We start from the raw sequence: 17,745 nt of genomic DNA on the forward strand, positions 1-17,745 counted from the left end.
TCTCCTCCCGCCTGTTCCCTGTCCCGTGGAAGCCGTGCCCTGGGCCCAGCCCGAGCCCCAGGGGAGGGAGGACTCGGCACCACCCTGGGAAGGGGATCTCCACACATCACTGGGAATTTCTCTGTGAGGAAAGTTCGCGTCTCCTCTCCACGTCTTCGCCAGTCCCCACGTTGAGTGAGGCTCTGGGTCATGGCCCAGTAGTACCATTATTAGTGTGTCACTCAAAGCGGTCCAGCTTTGACCATCAGGAGCCCTGTCAGCTGCCCCATCACTGTGTGTAGATACGTGCTTACGTCTGAGCACTTCCCCACTTTCTGACACTACGAGATGCTTCGGGGCCTGCTGGCTTCTCTCCATGCCAACCACAGACTCAGCCTCTTCTCCAAGGAGCCTCTTGTCCTTTCCACAGTCCTCTCCATCCTGTCGCCTTCTGCGGTCCCCTGTACCGAGCAGGGTCTTCTTGTGCACCGCAGTGGGCTGGGGCCACACCAGAGAGGTCCCTGTGCTGGGCTGACCTCAGGGCGCTCACCTGCCCCTTCACCCCCAGGTAACTGCAGAAGGCTGACAGGATCAGCCCCACAGAGCAGGCAGCAGGTCTGCTCCGACGCAGTGACATGGAGTCCTGCCCTGTCCCCCCCGGAGGGCTTCATGACACCTGGTTCCGTCACTCCCCTTCACGTTGCTGTCCCGCTCAGAGCCCCAGGGGAGAGGCTACCAACACACACAGATGAGGAACACACCGAACCACACTGTGCCGAGGCCCAGGAAAGGTCACCCGGCTGCTGGGCCTAGCTGTCCCCAGAGCAGCACTCCACTGCGTCTGCCTGCGAGGAGGGCTGGCGTCCAGACGGCTGGCACTGCTTTGCGTGCAGCCCCTCCCGCAATGCCACTCTTGAAAATGCACAGGAGCTCTTCCCGGATAAAGTCAACCGCACCCCCAGCCTTAGGCGATGGGGAGGGCCTCGAGCTACAAGAGCTGGAGTCCTCTCATGAACAGTTCCAGGCACCATCCCGAGTCCTGAGAGTTGCTCTGTCTCAGCTAACAAAAACCCTCACTGCCCTGGGGAGCAGCTCTGGGGAGCTACCCTCTTCAACCCCTCCCCCGCCGGGAGATGTACGGGCTCGTTCTCCCCGACAACATTAAGAAACCCCGTTCGTTGGCCCAACTGCACCATGTGCTGCCCCTCCAGCCTCGACCCTGCGTGGGGGCTGCTGTCACTCTCGCGCTTTTACTGCACATTTCCTGCAGGGTGTGCATACCCATGTTCTGTTTTTCCCCCACTTCTCCTGACTCTTCAAAGGCTCATAACTCCAGATAAGCAGAAAGGGACTCCCGTCAAGTCTCAAGAAGGACCGGTGCTCCGATGGGGAGACCGTGGACCGAGACAGACTCAAAACGACATCGTGTAGGGTCTGTCTTCGAATTCTGATCCTGAGTAGTGTTACCGCGTTCCTCACGTGGGTTTTCCCCTTTCTCTAAAACCAGCTCCATTCCCAGATGGCAGACTGCCCGGGCGGGGCAGCTGTTGAGGCTGTGCGCCCCACCTGGCCTGCAGGCTCTCCACCTCGATGCTCCGCTCCCGCTCCATCTTGCACAAGAGCTCTCGGTGCCTCCGCGCCTCCTCCAGCGCCATCTCACAGGCTCTCAGCTCCTGCTCCTTCAGCTGTTCCTCAAGGGCGTTGGCTCTGTGAAGGCGAAGGGGAGGAGGTAAGAGGCCTTCTGCTCTTTCCACCAGCGCCTACCTGGAGGAGGGGCAGCAGAGACGGTGAGACTCCCACCCATAGCTCTGGTCAAGGACGGTTCTGAAGCAGAGGATGTGCCCCGAAACAGGCTTTGCTTCCCTCAGCTGCACCTGGGGCCTCGGAACCGTGGTCTCTATCGCTTTAGGCAGCTCACCCCCGTCACAGTGTGTGGGCAGGAGCCCAAGCCCACCAGGTGCCTGCCCCAAGGAGGACCGGGTACTGACACTGCAGGCTGCACACCCAAGTCACCCATTGCAGAGGCAAGGGCACGTGTTAGCGAGAATGTGAGGGCAAAGGAAAGGTCCACACAGGGGCCCTGACCCTGGCGCCTTCCCAGACCACCACGCCCACCTGCAGGAGACAGGCACTGACCATCCCAAAGAGAAGGGCTCCAGGACCTGCCCACACAGCCCATGCACCCAAGCTGTCCACGCACATAGGGCTTCTCAACCTCTTTCTGTTGCCTCACACCTAAGAGGGAACAGAGTGCCAAAGATCACCGGACTCCACAGGAAAAGTGTCGACCCAAAGTGGCCAAAGCTGTCAGAGAAACAGGACCTCACGCAGGAGGAAGCCCTGTAATTCACACCTCAGAGTGAAGATACCACTTCCAGGAAAGAGGGGCAGAACGTCTGAAGGAGATTTAGAAAGTGATTCTTAGAAACTAAAAACACAAGAAGAAAAAATTCTAAATTCAGTTAAGAGAACTGAAAAAACCAAGGGTATTACATTTTTAAAGAGAGAAAACGGGGTTCCTGGGGAGCTCAGTCAGTTCAGCGTCCGACTCCCAAGCTAAGCTCAGGTCATGAGATCGAGCCCTGTGTCAGGCTCTGCACAGGGTGTAAGGAAAGCAGAGAAAACGAGAAGAAAGTTCCAGAAGGTCTAACACATTTGATGAACAGAAGTTCAGACAGAGAAGAGAACAAACTGTCCAGACAAATAATTCTAAACCCTCCTGAACCTGAGGGGCATCTTTGAGATTTAAAGGTTGGAACCCATGTGCCAGCACAGGAAGCAAGGGCCTCCCAGCGTCCAGGGTGAGAGCCCAGACCCCACAGAGGGCGCCAGCGCCCGCCTGCCAGTTTCCCGCTATGGTTCCAGACGCGGCCACATCGTCAGTGGACGGATACACTCCAGACACGTGGCCTCGCAAAACTTACCCCTCTCCCCCCTGCCCCCGCAACCATTTGGGGACGCCCTCTGCAGACAATGAACAAGCAAGAAGGAAGAAAACATGGCATCCGGAAAGCAAGAAGCCAAGGCATCCAGCTGGTTAAATGTCTGACTCTTGGTTTCGGCTCAGGTCATGATCTCAGGGTCCTAGGATCAAGCCCTGCATCGGGTTCCACGCTCAGTGAGGAGTTGGAAGAGTCTCTCTCTGCCCCACCCCCTGCTCATGCACACTCGTGCTCTCCCTCTCTGTCTCTCTAAAATAAATAAATCAATCTTAAAAAAAAGGGGGGGGCAAGTGAGAGAACCTGTGTGGTATTGCTGGGACGCTGGTAAAGGGGCAGCAGCCATGCAGCAGGCTGGTGACAATGTGAACACTGGGAACCCTCAGGAAGCAGCAGACGCTTGTTGTTTTCAGGAGAACTCAGGACACAGCCCAAGAAACACACACAGGCTTGGACGTGGCAGGCCCTGGGTCACAGAGTGTGGACTTTCCACTCCAAACGTGGATAACTGATAATACGCGGATAACTGGTAAGTGCCGTCATATCAGACAGAGCCTCACCAGGCAGGTGGAGAAATGAGTGTGGTGGCCCACCCAGGGAGACGCGGCACACCCCTGGCGCAGCGCTAGAACCAAGCCCCTCCACGAGCACGCCGACCCCACCCCCAGCTCTAAAACAGGACCACGCAGGCAGGCCCTGCTGGGAGAGCCTGGACAGTGCGCAAATGCCCAGCCCGGGCTCCTGACTGCACAGAAAACCTGTTTCTACTGTGCAAGTGACGTACGGCTGACGTCTGCAGTAATGACTCATTCTAATTCTCAGCCTCCGAAGAGCGGACTGCCCACCCAACCCTGGAGGAAGGTCAGGGAAGTCAGTGCCATCCAGGATGAAAGCATCACAGCAGGAGCCACGTGAGTGCATGGGGCCTGTGTCCAGCCCTGCTGAGAGCACCTGGAGTCCACCTGCGTAGGGTCAGGGGCAAGCACAGGGAGGCTGCGAGGGGAGGGGCCCTTGCCTGAGGTCACAGAGTGTATGGCAGAGCCTCCTTCATGCCCTTGGGGCCTCCCCACCATCTGTCTGTGTCCCCATGACACACAGCCACATGCAGATACAGCCCAGAGAACTGAGGCTCCCGAGCCAAGCTCCCGCAATGCACGAAAACCCGATTTCCTTAAACTGGGCGTGAGACCACATGGCAGCACCGTTCCAAAACACAGACAAAACAGTGGTGGGGGAGGTCATGCCACTCCCTCAGTGACGCCTTGTCCTCCTCAGTGTGGGGCCCAACTGGGCCAGACTGTGCGTCCTTTCGGTCAGCAGTTCACAGTCTGTTTTCACCTCTGCTAAGGGCCTGCAAGAATCCGCGTGCTTCCAGGGTGGGTCCCTCTCCCAAGTGCAGGGGGCTCTGCAGGCCCTGCCCTCCACAGTCCCCACCTGCTGTCTCTGACAGTCACCTGTGCCTCAGCGTTTTCCCCTGTGAGCTGGGGCCGTGGTGGCATCAGCCTCACGGGACACAGTAAAGGGGAAAGGGAATGATGCAGGTGCCCCAAACACAGCAATCGTCACAGAGCAGCAAGTCTGTCTCCGGGCACATCAGGGTCAGGATGGGTTCTCAGAGTCGGCAACACGAGTTGGAGCCTCGATCAGAGAGTCCCAGTACCCCTCTCCCCACGCGGCCTCCGCCATCACGAGGCCAGCCTCCACCAGGTGCTCGGTGCGGGTGGCATGGGTGCTGGCCTCACTGCTCCTGAGAGGTGAGGTGGTGCCTCCTCTTGCTCCTTCCTCTGGGGCCTGACAAGTGTCGGGGAGGGTGCTAAGCTGGAACTGCCCCCTGACCTGACTCCCAGCAGCTCCAGATGTGAGCCACACCTTAGCGACAGCCAAGACCCTGCTCTGCGAGGTGCAGAGAGCTGCAAAGGGTGGGGTCTCACACTGACAGGCAACCATGACCATGGAGGGCCTCCTGCCTCACCTGTGCACAAGCTGGAGGTTCTCCTGCCTCAGCCGGCTGTGCTGTTCCCCATTGGCAGCAGTGTCCTTCTCCAGCTCCGACACCCTCTTCTCCAGGAAGACAACCTTGGGAGTGACCAGTGGCTTCAGAATCAGGAGGTCAGACAGCCTGCATTCCCAGCCCACTGTTTAGGAGGCAGTGTCCTTAGCTGGAGCTGGGTCCTTCTCATTCATGGAGAAGGTGAGCATGGGGGGTGATGGGAGGAGGTGAGCATTGGCGGGGGGGGGACGGGAATAGGTGAGCATGGGGGGGACAGGAATAGGTGAGCATGGGGAGGACGGGAGGAGGTGAGCAAGGGGGTTGATGGGAGGAGGTGAGCATGGGGTGTGATTGGAGGAGGTGAGCATGGGGGGGGATGGGAGGAGGTGAGCATGGGGGGGACGGGAATAGGTGAGCATGGGAGGAATGGGAGGAGGTGAGCATGGGGGGGACAGGAATAGGTGAGCATGGGGGGACGGGAATAGGTGAGCATGGGGGGGGACGGGAATAGGTGAGCATGGGGGGACGGGAGGAGGTGAGCATGGGGGGACGGGAATAGGTGAGCATGGGGGGACGGGAGGAGGTGAGCATGGGGGGGACGGGAATAGGTGAGCATGGCGGGGACGGGAATAGGTGAGCATGGGGGGACGGGAATAGGTGAGCATGGGAGGACGGGAATAGGTAAGCATGGGGGGGACGGGAATAGGTGAGCATGGGGGGGACGGGAATACGTGAGCATGGGGGGGATGGGAATAGGTGAGCATGGGGGGGGACGGGAATAGGTGAGCATGGGGGGGACGGGAGGAGGTAGGGGAGTGCTGCCACCCCTTCTCTTCACCTCTTGCTAAGCTGGCCCTGGAGAAGCTTGGGGCCACTTACACTGCGAGGCTGCCCTGCCCCAAGGAACCCTCCCGCCACGGCCTCTCTTGGAACTCTTATCCCACATGTGGTCTAGCTCTGTGATCACCACCCTGAAGCCCCGAGCGGCCTAAGATCCTGTCTCCAGGGGCCAGGTGAAGGGAGTCTCTGAGCGTCAGTGCACCAGGATGGGCCTACAGACAAACATGGGTGACATCCAACCTCTCAGTCCCCTCTCCACACACACCAGGAAACACTCCCTTCCACCCCACAGCCACTGGGCCTCTGAGGAAACTTGCTGGACAATGTCAGGACTGGCGGAGGATCTAATGAGCCCCTGATGGCACCACCACCACCCCTCACCCAACCCCTCACCCCATGTGGCCTGCACCCTGATGCCACAGCACCCACAAGCGCCCTAAGACCCAGCTGTGTTATCAGTAGGTGGCCCTCCCTCCGGCCCTCCACCCTGGGGCCTACCTTATCAGCAATGTCCTCTTCCATGCCCTCCATGGGGTCTGGGGCAGGGTCCTGCAGGGCGTCCATGGTCAGGGCCCCTGACTGGTGCAGGTGCCTGTGGGGAAGAAACAACGGGGTCCAGAGAAGGCCCTTAAGCAGAGCAAAGAGAGGAAAGATCACGAGTTCTGTCAACATGAGGGTTTCCGGGCCAATCTGAGAACAAGAACCAGCAGCGCGGGCCCGGGTCTCCACCAAAGGGGTACCGGCAGGACACTGTTACCCAAGGGCTGGAGAGAATTCCCGCTGCTCTTTGGAACCTGACCTCCTGGCCTCCTTCCCTGGCAGCTAATGGGTGAAGGTACTTTGTCCTCGGTAATAAAACACGACTTCATTCCTCTCTGTGATATGAAATGATCTCGTCTTCCGCCGCGGCCGTGAAACATTACTTCAGGACCCTGACTGCCACACGCAGCGTCAGCCACATGCACTGTTGCTACGTGACTTTCAAACCTACTCCTTGTGGCAGTAATAGTGAGAGCACGGGGGTCTGACCCAGAGTTTCTCCGGGGTCGAGCTTGGGAAGGTGCACAGACACAACCACGCTCTGCAACAACAGCCCCAAGGGCCAGCACCAGGGGCCACATCGGGTGCAGCCAGGAACCCCACGGACCTGTGAAAACCCCCTCCACCCCTCGGAACTCCTGCCTTGGCTCCTTAGCCAGTGGCACCCTAGCAAGTGCTCAGCAAACACATGTTTGCAGTCCCCCTAGAGACAGTCATGTTGGCTGTGGTGACACTGTACCAGCTCTAATTTACCTGCACTTACAACTCTCAGGGCATCTGCACCCAGTGCCACAGCGCATCGACCTGTGCCGACCCAGGCTCCCACTCAGCAGCCTGATGTTCAGAGCTGTGTGGCCTAGAGATAGCCACTCATCCTCCCTGAGCCTTACTCTGCCATGAAACGGGGATCATCACAAGCTGTGACAAGGTGTAAATGAGATGATAAATATAAACAGCTCCTGTTAGGATGTAACACAGAGTCAGAATTCAATAAAATACTATTATAAATTACACTGAAGAGTTCTACATTACTAAATGTATAAAGTTCTCTTTTCTTTTTAGTATTGACTGAGCTGCTGCATTTCTTAAATTTTTTCCAAACGTGTTCTAAGGGGAACAAAGAAGAAGGGCATCTTTACCCCTGGGGATCACAAGTCCTCTGGATGTGTCCTGGGTGGGACACTGAACCCAAAGGGTCACGCTGTTCCTGTCCAGTTGCTGCTTTTAAACACCCACGACTTTGGCCCCAACAAGAGCTCCTGATGGCACTCCTGGGGCAGGAAACTGCCCATCCCAGACCCAGAGACCACCCTGCAGAGAAGCCATAGTCTGGGGCCTGTCACCCCATCCTGAGCTCCTACCAGGAGCTCACAGCGTTTCCCAAGGGCTGATCATGGGACAGGAAGGTGGCAGCTGGCATGTGGCCCTTCAGGCACAAGCCGAGGGGGAGGGCCTTGTTTACGTAAACCCACCTCCACTCGGGAGACCCAGCAGGAGAGGGGGTGTGCGAGATGTCTGATACACCCCCAGAGTACCTTCTGCCCTGTGGCGGTCCTGCTGGCACTTCCCACTCCCCCCACCCCCCCTCCTGAGGCCAGCTCTGTGCTGGTGCCTCTGGGTCCTCACACGCACACAGACCCCAGAGCCACCTCCATGTGGGCTAGGCACACAGCCAGGTCCCCGAGGCCAGGGCTGCTGGTTCCAGACCCACGATCCGGCTACAGTGCTTCATGCGAAGGCCTGAGACACCGTGAGGAGTGAAAAGCACCAGTTATCTGGAGTTTCCTTAGAACTCTACCGCTGGTTTCAAGTGCAACACGGCAGATGACAACTGTGTGCGTGTGTGGACAGACTGCAGAAGAGGCTGTGTGTGTGAACCCTAACTGTAAATACCTACGGATTGGGCTTTCTCACGCCCAAGCGCATCTGTGAAGGGAAGACTGCATTCTCACAGGGGTTTCAAAGGGGCGGACAGAGCCCAAGAGCTGAGGCAGCACGGACCAGAGACCCCAGGGCCTGTGCACATCCGGGACGTGGGAGGCTGGGCAGACATTTTTACCTTCCTTCGTTTCAGCCCCTGTAGCGTCTCCGGGGTGGAACATGGGTGGAGGGGAGGAGGAAAGCAATGTTAAACTTGTAATCAACGTGTGGTCTGGAACAAACATAATGTTCCCTGGAGTCTGGACTCGCCTCTACAAGGGGGATGGTGGGGACAAGTGCAGAGGAGGGCTGATGACCTTCACCTCCGCTTCTGCTGGGTCCTGAGCCCCTAACACTACAGAAAAAGACAAACAGGAGGGTCACATGCCACAGACAAGAGAAGAGGTAGAGGAGAGGGGTAGGAGGCTCCCTGCAGCCGACCAGGGAGGCCCAGCACCCGAGACCACAGAAGAGCAGCTCCAAACCACACCCTCACGAAGGAAGAGCCCGGACACCAGGGCCCACAAATGGCAAACACACACGCACAGCCCAGCACAGACCCCTGAAGGCCGACAGCCAGGCACGGATTCCTCTCTGGGAAAGCAGCCGGCACAGAGCCTATCCACACCACACGCCGGCCAGAAGCTGCCGCCAGCTGTGAGCAGCCAGGGCACCGTGAGCAGCAGCACCAGCCGGGGTGGCGAGGGAAACCCGAACAAGAAAGACCCGCACACAGGGAAGAGACGGGGAGAAAGAGCCTGTGGCCTGTCACAGAAGGGGCCAGAGCAGAGAGGCAGCAAGATGAGGCGGTCAGGGCCACAACCAGCAGTTCCCGAGGGAGGACAGGAGACAGGCAACGCTATCAAACAGCTAGAGAAAGGTCCCCAGGACGAAGGGGTGGCAACTCCCAGATCAAAACAGTCCATCTGTCATCCTGCCCAGCATAATTAATGGGAAGAAGGACTCACAAGACTCATCGTAAAGTTTCTGAACTTCAGGAATAGAGAAAACATGTGACAAGCTTCCAGAGAAAAGGTCGCGAAGAAAATGAGAAAACCTCTGGGCTCTGGCAGCAGCCCTAGTGCGGGAAGGTACCAAGCGGTTCCTGCAAAGCTTTAAATGGGAGGGGTTCCCAACCTAGAATTCTACACCAAGCCGAAGGATGGGAGGGAAGTACCCAGTAAGGTCTTAGAAATATATCTCCGGAGGGCACCTGGGGGGCTCAGTCAGTTAGGCATCTGCCTTCAGCTCAGGTCATGATCCTGGAGTCCCAGGATCGAGCCCCACATTGGACTCCGTGCTCAGTGGGGAGTCTGCTTCTCCCTCTGCCCCTCACCCTGGTCGTGTTCTCACTCTCTCTGTCTCTCTCTCTCTCAAATAAATAAATAAAATCTTTAAAAAATAATAAATTTTTTTTAATGTATCTCCAAGGCACATCTCTTCTCAAGAAGCTACAAGGAGATATGCTGGACAAAGATGTAGATAAAAAATAGAAGACGGGCTCAGAGAGTGAAATGACAAGCCAGGAAACAAGTACCGGAGTGCACACGGAGGCGGCAGGACCACTGCCCGCAGCCGCCGTGCCCGTGCAAATGGCAGAGGCCTTGGGAGCGACACCTGGGCAGGAACAGGGCTGGGGGGGGGGGCTCAGGGGTGCGGTGAGAAGGTGAGGCAAGTAGCAATACCACAGGCATCATGGATTCCAGAAGAAGACTTGTCTGAGAAAGGAAGTAAGTGAGCGTTATGTGGCCTCCTGTGAAGGACGCTGCCATCTGACGAGCCCTGTGAAAACTGTCCTCAGAGCCAGCCTAACAGGGCAGGGTACTTGTGTGTGCTGCCGTCTCCCACTGCAGGAAGCCGACAGGTAGACCCAAAGCTGCAAAGTGGAGCAATGGGCACAAAAGCGTGCTCCTCAGAAACTCGGTGTGGGCATGCCTCCTCCTGCTGCTCACCTTGGAGAGCCAGTGGGGGCGGGAAGAGCGCAGCCGCTGGAGGAGGCCGACCCAGAATCCAGACCTGGGCTCTGCCAGCACCCTGGCAGATGCTACCGGGGGCTAGCAGACACCAGACCCACGCACATGCCGCCAGCCCCTACCAGACCTTACGGCAAAGACTTGGGAAGAAGGGCGCAATGCCAGAAGCTCTCAGTACCAACCTCCCCATCACAAAACAGGGTCTGCTCACAGCGCTGGAGATTCTTTCCAGAACCCATCCCGCAGAATTAGTTTTAGTCCCAAACCACGAAGTGACTTTCAAAGGTTTAAAAACATACCATGGAGAATGGTATTTTCCGAACGTGTTTTTAAAGAGCTGTGATCAGTGATATATTTCAGAAGAACATCTCAGTAAATAACGAAGGGTCTCCTACCTTGCCACCTTCCTGCTGGAGAGCCGTTTCGCTGGACTGTGCAAAATCAAAATAAACAGGAAAATCGTGTCAGAGAACAGACAGGGAGGAATGGGAGGAAACAGGAAATTCAGGCTGAAGAGATATGGGGTTGGGGGCATGTTCACAGGCATGCAGCGCCTGCCCCCAAGGCCGGCACCATGCACAGAAAGGCCTGCTCAGCAAAGCATTCGAGGACACGGGAGCAATCTCAGGGCCTTGCCAAGGCCTCAGCAAGTCACATTATTCCACTCCCACGGAAATCCCAGACGGAGCCACGACCAGACCTCAGCTCAGAGGCCGAGCCCAGCAGCGCACCCACCAGTCGGCTGCGCTGGGTCCGAGCTGCCGGCAAGTGCCATGCCCCAAATGCATACCCTCCAACTGCCTGGCCATCAGAGGCCCCTCAAGCAATGTGACACAGGCCTGTTTGTGACAGGAAAGTTCTGTCATCAGCTTTAACTTAGGCACTGAAACCGCAGGGTCCAAAATCCTGCCCAGGCGGTGACTTGGAGGCCATTCCTGTGGCCACTTCAAGGCAGTAAATACGGTCAATTACATATCGTCCAGCTGACAGAATCGTCTGCAGTGGCAAAAAAGGCCAAACTTACCTTCTCTCTCATTTCTGAAGTCCAGAAGTGTTGGGGTTTTTAAGATTTTATTTACTTATTTGAGAGAAAGAGAGACGGCGAGGGCATGCGAGAGAGCATGGGGGGGGGGGGCGGGGGGCAGAAGGAGAGGGAAAGCCAGGCTCCCTGCTGAAGTGCAATGTGGGGCTGGATCCCAGGACCCTGAGATCGTGACCTGAGCTGAAGGCAGACACTTCACCAACTGAGCCGCCCAGGCGCCCCCAGCCTTATTTTCAAATGTAACTGCTAAGCTATGAGCTCAGCCCACAAGAAGCCCTCTCTTCAACGCCGGGAACCAGCCCCATCGCGTCTCCCATTAGCGTGCTTATGTCAGATACACCTACGACTCCCTCATGGCTCGGGTGGAAAAGTCTATCCGAGGACAAACATGTGCTGTGTCAGTTACGGATCGACGGCCTCCCACCTCCAGACTCATCCTTCCTACTTGTTCTGTGGAAATGGATCCGGGCCCTGGAGTGATTCCTCCTTTGCAGTTTCTACCAGCAGAGGGTGCCGGAGGGGCCCCACGTGCCCACGTATCCCGGGGTACATCTGGTCCATCTCACCCCAGATCCTGCCCGGCGGCCCCCCATGTGCCAGCCCCAGCGGTGTCCTCACAGCTCTGCGCAGAGTTCTGGCACAGAGCGCCTAGGCTGAGGCCCCTCCCAGTGAGGCTTTCTGACAGCCAGAGGGCAGACTTCCATCAAGTTCTGGAAGGTAGGTTCCCGACAAGTCCCGCTGGTATGGCACCAGGGTGGCATCCAGGCGCCGGGCAGCAGGTCGGCCCTCAGCCCAGGTGGGGCGGCTGCTTCTCAAAAGCTGCTGTCCTTGTGAGCCTCCCCACTCTCAGCAGCCAGCACCTCATGACTCAGTCCCCGGTTACGGTTACGCACTCTTCATTAAACGCCCCTCGTTCAAACTACCGTGCGCTCCTCTCTCCTGGCAGGACCCTGACTGACACCACAGACTTCACCCTCGTATCACGGGGACTGGTGGTACACAGCAATCTTGCAGGGACTGCACCACCAGTCCAGTTCTGAGGTTTATAATTGGAAAACAGACCTTATTATTCTTGATTTCTTCTTAATATTCTTGTTAATTTCTACAAAATAAATTTTTTCATAGAGGCTCCCAGGTACCTGGAAAAAAGGATCACTATAGGCATGTTCTGAGGCTCACTGGGTAGAAAATATATTTGATGGGGCACCTGGGTGACTCAGTCAATTAAGCATCTGCCTTGGGCTCAGGTCATGATCTTGGGGTCCTGATCGAGCCCCGAATCAGGGAGCCTGCCTCTCCCTCTCCCCATGCTCGTGCTCTCTCTCCCTCGAATAAATAAAATATTTAAAAAAAAAGGGAGGGAGGAAGGAAGGAAATATATTTGACATTGAAGCTTCCAGACACAGTGGGGACTGAATCACCGTCTACCATCCACAAACCAAAACCAAATTCATTTATTCTGTGGTAATTCCACGGGAACCAACAAGCAAGATTTAGATCTCCTTAACTTCAGAGTCTGGAACAAATTTCCCGACAGTTGTGTTGTGATTACAATAATGATTTTAACGGCATATGAGCCCACCTTGATAGGGTCTTCCTCAGGGAGTGGCTGAGACTGGACACAAGGCCCCACCGAACTTGCCGGCCACCCTCAGCTGCACGCCAGGCTCCCCATCAAAAGGCCCGGCAGAGGCGACCATGGCCGTCCCGCAGCAGGTTCTCACAAAGATCATTCCGGAACCGAGACGAGATACACGTCTCTGTGCTTACTCTCAAATACAGACAAGGTACTCCTGTACTCGGACCCACTGAAGCAGGTCTCCACGTGGGACGCACAGGGGACCCCTCACCAGCCAGGCGGAGGGACCTTCCCGGAGCACGGCACACCCAGCTAAACACACGCCACGTGAAGTGAAAGACTGGTTTTCCCTGCGAGAGAGGCCAGCAGGTCTTTGAAGTCACTAAATGGCACATTTCCCCCGTTTCCCGGGAAAGCTAGGTTCTTGTCAGGACTTCCGGGACCTCCCCCGGCCTCCCCTTCGAAGCTGCCAACTGGCCACAAAGAAACCTTTCCACGCGACTGGGCATTTGCTGGATTCTAGTCTGTGCTGTGGGCGATGCACAGAACGTAGGAAAAGGGGCTGAAGACACTAAATGTGCTGTACTGGAACCAGAGGTAGGTCAGCAGGCACGATGGGGCTGTCGGCCACAGGGACCCACCAGGAACACTGAGCTGAGCTTGGCTGAGGCTCTAAGGGGGCAGGCTCCTCAAGACAGGGGAGCAGGTTTTGGAAGACAGCTCTTCTAAACACAGTGAAGCCATCAGGATGGCTGGTCTTTCTGCCACATTTTATGGCACCTCCCACCAGCCCAAGGTCCCTTTTTTCAGGAAGCCACTCCAGACTGCCACGCGGGAGCCCACAGCACTGATGAGCACCTACCATCCCGTCCCGCCCAGCGTGAGAGCTCTCCGTGGGCCACTCACCAGCTCTGCGGGGCTGGCGCTGCTGCGGTAAACCACACAATGGCCCACCCAGGGGCTTGCCCACACGAGACATGCCGATCTGCACAAGCTACTCCAACCCATCTTCCTTAACTGGAGTGGGTCACGGTGTAAGGAGCCAGCTTCCTTCTGAAGCTCTGACCTGAGCAGGCTTGGGTATGGAGGACGGAGAGGGAGGCAAACACTCAGACACAAACCGGAACCGGGAGACAGGGAAGAGGGACAGAATGGGGACGGACCAAGGCCAGGGGGCAGCAGGCACATGCTGGGTCCCAAATGCCCCCCCCCTTTTTAACTGGATGCCCATTTTAAAAACAGGGTAGCAAAGTTGGATATTCTGGTAAGACTCTGCGGAAGCCTTACAGAAATGGTTTGGGGGGCACCTGGCTGGCTCAGTCAGTAGAGCATGTGACTCTTCATCTTGGGTTATGAGTTTGGGCCCCACGTTGGGTGTAGAGAGGACTTAAAAATAAAATATCTTAAAAAAAAAAAAGAAGAAGAAAATAGGTTCAAGGAAAGGCTCGCCTGATTTAAACATACACTTCTGAAAGCTGCTTACAAATCTATTTTGGGGGGTTTTTTGAGAGCCAGAGGGCATGAGCTGTGGGAGGGGGAGAGAGAATCCCAAGCAGACTCCATTCAGAGTGTGGAGCCTGACGCAGGGCTTGATCTCACGATCCTGAGATCATCACCCGAGCCAAAATCAGGAGTCAGATGCTAGACAAACTAAGCCACCCAAGAGCCCCTACAAGTGAGTTTTTAAAGACCAAATGTCACTTTAAATTTCATAAAGCCCTTCCATGTGACTCTCAGTTGAAGAAATCTTTTAGTAAGATGAAGAAAGCCTCCCTTTCCAGGTGCAGACATTCTTTCACACACCAGACGTCCCCATGCAGGACACACAGCGTGTGAGGGCAGCTCCCTCCCATGGGACTGAAGCAGTGGCTCGGACGGAGGCATGCACACAGAGCAGGCAGGGCAGAGCGCACCACACACAGGCTCAGCACATGCAGGGGGATGCAGGGCAAAGAAGAGTCCCGCTGTCGCACACTCGTCCTTCGGCTACAGCTGAGCTAGTGGCGCCAGGGGCCAGCGCGGCGGCTCACCGGACGCTCCCTCCCGCGTGAGCAAAGAGCAAGGCCAGGCACTGATCATTACCTATTCTTTTCAAGATCATTCAGGCGAGCAGAAAGATCCTCGAGGCGGTTGATTTGTTTGTGGCACTGGCTACAGTAAAACTCAAAAGCCTCATCAGTGAGGATGCTGTGCAGCTTTGCGGCAAGCGGGTCGGTGCTAGAGAGATGAGAAGTGTCAGTTCAGAGACAGCAAGGACCCACAGGGCTGTCTGGGACTCCACGGCGGGGCTGGACACAAGCATGTTGTCAGCAACCTGCCTGTGGAAGGCTCTTTCCTTTACACTGCTGGGGGCCCACTTCCCTCAACGTCACCTCCAGGACTGTGACACGACCAGCTGGAGCAGTAGGGGACTGGGCCACACACCTGCTCCTTCCTGGTCAGGTGCTCAGGGGAAACAGGTGTGGCCCATGGGCTTCATTGGAAAACAAACACTCTTCTCTAACAGGAAGTACATGGCTGGACACACTACCTTGTCCTTTGTCAAAAACACAGCCGTGTGAGAGCAAAGCGCAGGTGAGCTGTCACCCCTGCCCCGCAGCTACGGCTCAGTAAGTAACTGCTCCAAAGCCCACCAGCCTCCAAAGCGGTGCGCGCACGAGGAGTCAGTCGTAGGTTTGCCTGCCTGTGACCTAATCTCAGTGGACTTTCGGGGCACTGGGGGGCGCCTGCTGCGGGAACGTGAAAGCAGAGAGGCAGCCACGTCCCTGGGGTGTTAGGACCTGCCGGCTTTTGGAAGCCCGTTTGGAGGTTCCATGTAAAGACAGGTTGAAGGGAAATGTCAGTGGTAGTACAGAGGTGACACCTGAGACAGAAAACAGTGAAAAGACCACGTGAGAGGCACCGACTGAGCAGACAGGAAGATTACCGAGATGGACACGCACGTTCAGCAGGGCCCAGTCCTCGGCCTCTGCGTCAACACCACACACGCGCGTGGAGAGGAAAGCTGCTAAAAGCATTCACACGCTTCACTCGTGCCAACTCCCAGAGACTTGCCACAAAGGCCCTCTGCCAGGCCGGTGGGTCCTCTGGGCCACGGCAACAGTCTGGGCAAAGGAAGGGTCTCGCAGATGTGGGTTCAGAGATACTCGGCTTCTGCTGTCAGCAGAGAGAGAGGGTCTCAAGAACTGGCCGCCAAGGGGCGAGCTGGATGCCGTGGACCTCTTGCTGAGCCAGGCAGGAGCCTCACCTGCAGAGGCGGGCACGTGCTCAGATGGGCCGGTCTCCAGGGACAGGCTGCCAGGTCCACAGGCCCCTCATCTGGAGACGAGGGAAGCCCTAAGAGGAAGGCAAGCTGGGGAGGATCCAGCTCCACGAGTGAACGTCTCACCCTTTAGACCTAGCGTTTCAGCTTAGTCAGCCACAACCTCCCAGACAATTTGGGGACGCCTGACAATTACAAGGAAATGACTCCAAAGAATCATTTGTGACGTGGAAGCCTCCCACAGAGGCTGATCGAAGGGTACAAACTTGCAGCTACAAGAGGAACAGGGTCCGAGGACTGAGAGTAAACACGGTAGCACGTGCACACACACTCACACACGCGTGTACATACATGCACATACACACAAGCCCCAGCAGAGCAGGGCTGCGTTACCTGGGGGTGAGGAAAGCGGGGTCTCTGCGGCCATGCTCCCCGTTGCAGAGGGTCTCCAGGGACAGCTCTGCCTCACTGCCTTCCCCATAGTCCTCGAAGTGCTCCTCGCCGCCTATCACCGCGACGGCGGACTGGCTGTGCAGGTGGGATCTGCAAGGGCAGAACAGAAGCGGCACACTGCGACGTGCGGCCCCAGAACTGAGGGGATTACGGCACCTTCCAGTAGAAGTGCCACTCGCCACACGTGTGAGCTCCCATGTCCTAGCAGCCACGTTAGAAAGAAGTGAACAGGTGAAACTGATTTTAATAATGTATTTTAACTTTTCCAACATATCCAAAACATCATTTCAGAAGCAAGATTTTGTATTCCTTTTTTAAAAAAGATTTTATTTATTTGACACAGAGAGAGAGAGAGAGAGAGCGTGAGCGTGAGCATGGGGGAGGGGCAGAGGGAGAAACAGACTCCCTGCTGAGCAGGGAGCTCCATGTAGGACTTGATCCCAGGATTCTGGGATCAGACATTTAACCGACTGAGCCACCCAGGCGCCCCTATATTCTTTATTTTGTAACAAGTCTTTGAAATCTGGAGTTCGTTGTACACCGAGCACATCCCAATTTGCTCAGCAGCCCCACATGTCAAGCATTCAGCTGCGGACACAGGCCCACGTCTCCTGCAGATGCACCCCACGCCTCATCACACAGCCGCTGGCCAGTGTGGGTGCAGACTTCTGCTGTGACGTAAAATTCGGAATAGCAGACTCCAACCAGGGAAAGTAAAGGGCTTGCTAGCACCTGTCCTCCTTCTGAGCGGGAGGTCACTCCTCCACGCCCACCTTGCACAGTGCAGGGTCACGGGGCCAGGCGAGATGCTCGGGCATGCCTGGAGCTGGCAGAAGCTGAGCCAGTGCCGGGAGGCCCAGGGTGTCACCAGGGGCAACAGAAAACAGCTGTGATGTCATCAGCTCCTCCACCAGGGCTGGATTAAGCTCATCACCACTACCCACACAAGAATCTGAGAGCTGCCGCTCTCAGAAGACGAAAGGGAGCCTTAGAGAGCCAAGTGATTGCCCTGCAGGCAGAGTCAGGGACGGGACTGGGTCTCTGTGCATGCACCCCAGATCGACATGGCTGCTCAACACTCAGACCAAGAATGGACAGACGGAGCAGCCTGCACAGTCCAGCCCCAGCCCCACACACACTCAGCCACCGCACAGGACCAAGGAGACACCAGACACTGAAGGAAGGAGGAACCTATTCAACACTGAGGCTGAGTCGACTGGATCCTCAT

The 17,745-nt window shown here is 56.5% G+C and overlaps 1 protein-coding gene across 3 annotated transcripts in view; it reads right to left on the minus strand.

Annotated features, from left to right (window-relative positions):
* RAB11FIP3 (RAB11 family interacting protein 3) overlaps positions 1-17,745 on the minus strand; it is an 85,147-nt gene that overhangs the window by 3,995 nt on the left and 63,407 nt on the right. Inside the window, exons 5-10 of one of the 3 annotated variants that reach the window (XM_087854151.1) lie at positions 16,458-16,607; positions 14,885-15,019; positions 10,577-10,612; positions 6,247-6,340; positions 4,891-4,994; positions 1,546-1,686 (exon numbers count right to left, since the gene is read on the minus strand). In XM_087854151.1, the coding sequence (XP_087710277.1) occupies positions 1,546-1,686; positions 4,891-4,994; positions 6,247-6,340; positions 10,577-10,612; positions 14,885-15,019; positions 16,458-16,607 (660 nt within the window). The remainder of the gene's footprint in view (positions 1-1,545; positions 1,687-4,890; positions 4,995-6,246; positions 6,341-10,576; positions 10,613-14,884; positions 15,020-16,457; positions 16,608-17,745) is intronic. The other 2 variants (XM_045783925.2, XM_087854160.1) reach the window with 2 other exon arrangements.

This window comes from Ursus americanus, chromosome 2 (genome assembly GCF_024610735.1).
Source record: "Ursus americanus isolate L20-20 chromosome 2, mUrsAme1.1.p, whole genome shotgun sequence".
In the NCBI taxonomy this organism is placed as follows: domain Eukaryota; kingdom Metazoa; phylum Chordata; class Mammalia; order Carnivora; family Ursidae; genus Ursus; species Ursus americanus.